The sequence below is a fragment of the Salarias fasciatus genome, unplaced genomic scaffold, assembly GCF_902148845.1.
Source record: "Salarias fasciatus unplaced genomic scaffold, fSalaFa1.1, whole genome shotgun sequence".
Lineage (NCBI taxonomy): Eukaryota > Metazoa > Chordata > Actinopteri > Blenniiformes > Blenniidae > Salarias > Salarias fasciatus.
In genome coordinates this window covers 285,890-291,533 of record NW_021941403.1, presented here as the reverse complement: position 1 = coordinate 291,533, position 5,644 = coordinate 285,890, and the positions used below count along the sequence as shown (strand labels likewise).

Sequence of the window (5,644 nt, the reverse complement as noted above, 5' to 3'; positions counted from 1 at the left end):
AACCTGGAGTCACTTCAGGAAACTCTTTGTTCTACATGGAGTCACTTCAGGAAACACTTTGTAACGACTGAGATACTAGAAATCTCAAACAAAGATGGAAACAAGAAAATATAAATCCGAAAAAGATGAGAAGACTGAGGGATTCTGGATTATGGAAAACTTTATTCAGAGGCTGAAAACACACCATAAATACGATTGAAAAATAAAAACAACATCTCATGAAACCACCAATGAATCTGTGGAACTGACACATTAAAGGAAAAGCTCCTGGTTTCTGCAAAGAAAACATTTCACCATCTGAGATCAAAAAACCAAGAAAAGATCAGAAGGAAGTGATGAGAAGCAACAAGTGAATGAAGCAGATCAATAGTTTAGTCAGGAGGAAATCAGTGGAGGAGAGAAACTCGCTCAACACATCAGTTCTAATCTATTGAAGACAACCTGGATTACCGTAATCCCCTCATCCTCATCACTTCACTCTGATATTAAGAAAATGGAAACTGATTCATTTCATGTTTCATCCTGGAGAGCAGCTCAGAGTGGAGCAATCAGCAACTTCTCCATCATTTCTTTTGGCTCTTGCTCCATCAGACTCAATGACTGGAGCTCTCTGGACTCTTCCTTTCATGAAGAGGTTTCTGATGCTCTGCATAGATGGATCTTCTCCTGATGAAGGGGAAGTTTCAGAGGCTGGAAAACAAAGAGCAAAACTTGTTCTCAGTCATTTGTGTCTGAAAGGAAGAGGAGAACTCACTGAAGAGGAACATCCAAAGGAAGAAACTTGGACACCACAGAGACACAATCTACAACCTCCTAAAAACAATGAAACACATGAACATGTTCCAAAGCAAGAAGTCAGCTTGAAGGCAGAAACAACAGAAAGGAACATCAAACAACACTGAAACATCCTGATGAAAGGAAATAGGAAAGTACTCACTGTTAGTGGCTCTGAACCCTGAAAAACAGCAGGAGAAAGAGGGAGGAGGTTACCATGACGACCACTCTTTTCCACTCCAAACCCTCTTTCAGGTTCAACACACACACATCAATGATCCTGATGAGGAAAGGAGAGTTTCTACTTTACCTTGAGGTCCTTTCTTCAAGTAGATGACGAGTACATAGATGCAGCCTGCCAGAGTGGCCAGTCCAACAAGTCCAGTGTGAAGTCCTGTAGAGAAACACCGGCTCAGTTGAGGAGTGTCTCTGTTTCCATCATCTAGATTCCAGATGGATTGTCAGAGGTCGTCTCCCCTGATCAATAATCCTCTCCTGCCTCATAGAAACAGCAGAAGCAGTGGATTGTGTTATCAGAGCAGATTCTTCCTTCTTCAGATGAGCTCCTCAGACACAGAGTCACGGAATGATGTGAGCAGAAAACAGGAATTCAGAGAATCAAAACCAAAACAAGCAGAAAAACTGGACGGTGGTGAGAAAAACTTTTCGAGAGAAACTCAGAAAAAGCAGGAAGTTATTGAGCTTCTTGAACTGTTGAGCAGATAAAAACACACTGATAGGAGTGAAGCTGCTGTCAACAAAGAGAAACATCAGAACGGAACAAAAGACACAGGAGAGAATGAGAGTGAAATGAAGAGTCTCTGACCTCCATCATTTGTCTTCCAGTTGGTCCTGATGTCCCGTTTGTCCAGTCTCTTGGAGACTTCCTGTCCTCCAGCCAGATGAAACACACAGCTGTACCTCCCCCAGTCTTCATCTTTGAGCCCTGAAAGATCCAGATCAACGCTCATCTGGAAGCTCCCGTCATGGTTGGGGAGGATCTCTCCTTTGACCACGTCATGGAGCTCCTCCTCGTCTTTCTTCCAGAACAAGTCGGCTCTGTCGGGGTAGAAACCTGTAGCGTGGCAGGTGAGCGGAGAGGAGGGAGTCTTCTGGAGGAGAGACACTGAGGGAAGATCTGGAGAACAAGCAGGAAGACACCTCACACTTTACTGGATTCTTCTCTACACTCTTTCTCTCTCATGTCAGCCACTGCAGCCAGGAAGAGACGGGCCATGGAAAGAGGGATGAAGGAAGACCAGATGGAGAGAGGAGAGGAGATGCTGAGAGCAGCATGAAAGAAGAGAAGCTGAGAGACAAACTCCAAACATTTTACCTTTTCTCATCAGTGAGCTCCGACCAAACTCCACATACTTCTTCAGCCAATCAACACAGTCTGTGGTGAAGTAGTTTTTCCAATAAGCCAACTCTGCTTTGTTACTGTCCCACTTGTGTTTGGTGGGAACAGCCTGTTGAACTGGAGCGATGTATGTTTCTGTCTTCAGATCCAAAGAGATGAAATCTTCTCCATCGTAACCAAACTGTCGAAATCCATTCACTTCGTTAGTTTCATCGTCCCATTCACAACCATACATGTACTGGACAATATGAACACCTGAGAGAGAGAAACACACACACACAACACCACACACACACACACACACACACACACACACACACACACACACACACACAAACACAAACAAAAACACACACACACACACTGAGTGAGTGAGTGTTGGTGTGTGATCAGGACTCTGACTTGATGGATTTCTTCTGGATTCAGCTCCATGTTGATGCGTCGCAGCTTTTTCATCATCAATCAGTGGTTTGGATTCATTCAGCAACTTTGTTCAGTGTGGAACTGAAGACAAAGTCAATGAAGTGAGGTTCTGAATGGCTGCAGTCAAATGTTTGGACGCTATGTTGAAAAGTCTTGAAGTGAGATTCACATTGATGTGAGGAAGCAACAGAAACTTTGGATTTCCTCCACTCTGAGCCTGACTTCACAACGCTCTCATGTGACTAGAATGTGTCTCATTCTTCTCCTCATCGTCTCGTTGGGACTGGAGGAAATTTTTCACTTGATGCCCTGTGAGCAGAGCAGCAGCTCATGGCCGCTGATCTGGAGCCTCGAGGTTCAGCAGCTGCTCTGCATCACCATATCTTAGACCCTCCAGAAAAACGCAAGAAAAAGTTCTTGATTATGCATACTTAAATCCCAGATTATGCGAGCTAAAATGCTTGATTATGCAAATGAATATGCGGGGTTTTGTGCCATTTTATGCAGTAAAATTGCATACAGTTGTGAAGTATGCTAATCGTTGTGAAATATGCGAAAAGATGCCAGATATGTCAGTTACCCACACACATACACTCTCTCTGTCTCTCTGTCTCTCTGTCTCTCTCTCTCTCTCTCTCACACACACGCACACACACACACTTTGTCACAGGTTTTAGCAATTGCACACACACACACACGCATACTGTGTGTGTGCAATTGCTAAAAACTGTGATAAAGCGGTCAATACAGTGTTTCAAATGAACTGGTTTCCTTGTTAACTGGTGACTGACTTCCTTTAGCACTTCCTGCTGCTGCTGCTCGTAGCAGCCGATGTTGAAATCAGACTCATTAAAGGTCTGACGCAGCTTTTTGGCTGTGTCCGAATGTTCATGGTTTGGATTCTTATAAACAGGCCAGTGATTTCTTGCCTACCTTTACATGTTTCGGCTGCCAAGCTGCAGCCTTCCTCAGAAGTGTCACGTGATGTTTTTGTGACATGTCTGGTCAGCTTGTATTATTGTATGGCCATAATGAGCGGCTTCTTCATGGAAGACCTTGAAGCCCGGGCCCTCAAAACAGTACCACCACACTGCGGCCTTTCCCTCTGGAAGAGGTACGTGGATGACATTTTGGAAATAACAAGAAAAAGACACACACAAGAACTTACGGACCATCTCGACACACTGGATGACACAAACAACATCAAATTCACCCACGAAGAAGAAACAGACAGTACAATACATTTTTTGGACCTGGACATAAAACATCTGGAAGATGGCAGCATTAAAATTCACATATACCGGAAACCCACTCACACAGATCAATACCTCCTTTGGATGTCAGAACATCCCATTAACCACAAACTTTCAGTCGTAAGAACCCTTTTCGAACGCGCAAAACTAATCACACAGGAAGAACACAGAAAGGAGGAGGAACAACACATCATAAAAGCACTACGAAAGTGCAATTATCCGATGTGGGCCATAAACAAAGGCCGCCAACAAGCAAAACAAAACAAAGACACAAAAAAGAGAACAACAACTAAACAAACTGAGAAACAAAACAGGGCCATGGTGACACTTCCATACATCAGAGGGATCACAGAGAGAATACAACGGGCCATGAATAAGCACAACATCAGCACCCCAGTAAAACCACACATAAAACTACGGCAGTTACTAGTACATCCCAAGGACAAAATAGAGCCACAACACAAATGCAATATTATTTACGAAATACCTTGTTTGTCGTGCAACAAATCCTACGTCGGGGAGACTGGCAGAGCCTTCAACATCAGGAAAAAAGAACATCGCACAGAATGTGAAAAAGAAACATCTAAAGCATGCACACGCTCCTCCAAATGACAGGCAGAGCAGGAACAGCTAAAGTCTGCCATTTCCGAACACTGCAAGAGGGAAAACCACCTCATGGACTGGGATCATGCCCAGATCATCGGCACGGAAAGCAACAAATGCCACCGCTGGATCAGGGAGGCCATCGAGATCCGGAAACGCGCCCCCCAGACTGTGAACCGGGAAGAGGGGCGTATCAACTTTCTCATACCTGGGACACAGTACTGAAGAAGTCGGACTGCAGATGGCGCGTCCTACTGCACCCAGTAGGAAGCTGGCGCCAAAATCTGTATAAATCAGCTGACCAGACACGTCACAACAACATCACCTGACACTTCTGAGGAAGGCTGCAGCTTGGCAGCCGAAACATGTAAAGGTAGGCAAGAAATCACTGGCCTGTTTATAAGAATCCAAACCATGAATACAAAAAAAAGGCCTAATGAACCTGATCGGACTGTGTCCAAATGTGCACCCTATTCCCTACATAGGGCACTACATAGTGAAGACACCATTTCTAGGGGTGTCTGAATGTGCAGACAGCAAAAAAGTAGGGCACTCGAAATTTCCCACAATGCATCTTGAAAAGTAGTGAGCATCGATGCTCCCTAGACGGCTCGATATTACCCATCGTGCATTGCGAATCTCCAGCAAAAAGACGTAAGAGCAGCCTCGCAGCAGCAGTGCGAGCCCGGAGCCGGAGCTGTGACATATAAACGTAAGTATTTCATTACAATGTTGTTAATTTGCTGGGCATTAATATGTTAGAACATGGTAAAGGTTAAAGATGTGTAAAGTTTCGGCCACTGTGAACGTATATTTGACCCAATGAAGTTGAAAGTTAGCCCCGGTGCTATTATTTAGCCTGTGTTAGCTACAGTGCATCTATATCTTCGGCATTTTCTAACGTAAAACTTAATGATTAACAGTTCATCTGATAATATGTCAGGTGTAGTGACACCCAAGGGCTTATATCCGAGTGTGATATATACGTGTTGTGTCTTTCAAGGGACAGACGAGGTCGTGGAGCGGCTGGTGCTATGGACATGGAGCTAGCCTCTTCAGTGGGAAGAGATTCGCCTCGGCCGCCGGCTGGGAGGAAGCTTATTATTACTATTTCTATTGTGCCCGTTTGTGTTGTGTTACATAATATTGCGTGGTTGTATGTGATTGTGGAACTATAACTACTTTAACGCCAATTCATGTGCTATTGCATAAAACTGTGTGGTTGTGTGTG

The 5,644-nt window shown here is 44.3% G+C and overlaps 1 protein-coding gene across 1 annotated transcript; it reads right to left on the bottom strand.

The window, feature by feature from the left end:
• Positions 1 to 517: 517 nt before the first annotated feature.
• Positions 518 to 2,385, bottom strand: LOC115385765 (class I histocompatibility antigen, F10 alpha chain-like). Its single transcript, XM_030087839.1, has 5 exons — positions 2,111 to 2,385; positions 1,601 to 1,912; positions 1,085 to 1,168; positions 938 to 955; positions 518 to 690 (listed from the first exon to the last, which is right to left on the bottom strand). Exons 1-5 carry the CDS (start codon positions 2,367 to 2,369, stop codon positions 518 to 520), a joined length of 846 nt encoding a protein of 281 aa, XP_029943699.1. The 5' UTR covers positions 2,370 to 2,385.
• Between the last annotated feature and the right edge of the window lie 3,259 nt (positions 2,386 to 5,644).

Excerpts from the sequence above, each read along its gene's own strand:
- LOC115385765 (XM_030087839.1), bottom strand. The coding sequence starts at position 2,369 with ATGTATGGTTGTGAATGGGACGATGAAACTAACGAAGTGAATGGATTT. Across the intron at positions 1,913-2,110 it reads GAGCTCACTGATGAGAAAAG|ATCTTCCCTCAGTGTCTCTC; the intron begins GTAAAATGTTTG and ends CTTGTTCTCCAG. Across the intron at positions 1,169-1,600 it reads CTGGAAGACAAATGATGGAG|GACTTCACACTGGACTTGTT; the intron begins GTCAGAGACTCT and ends GTTTCTCTACAG.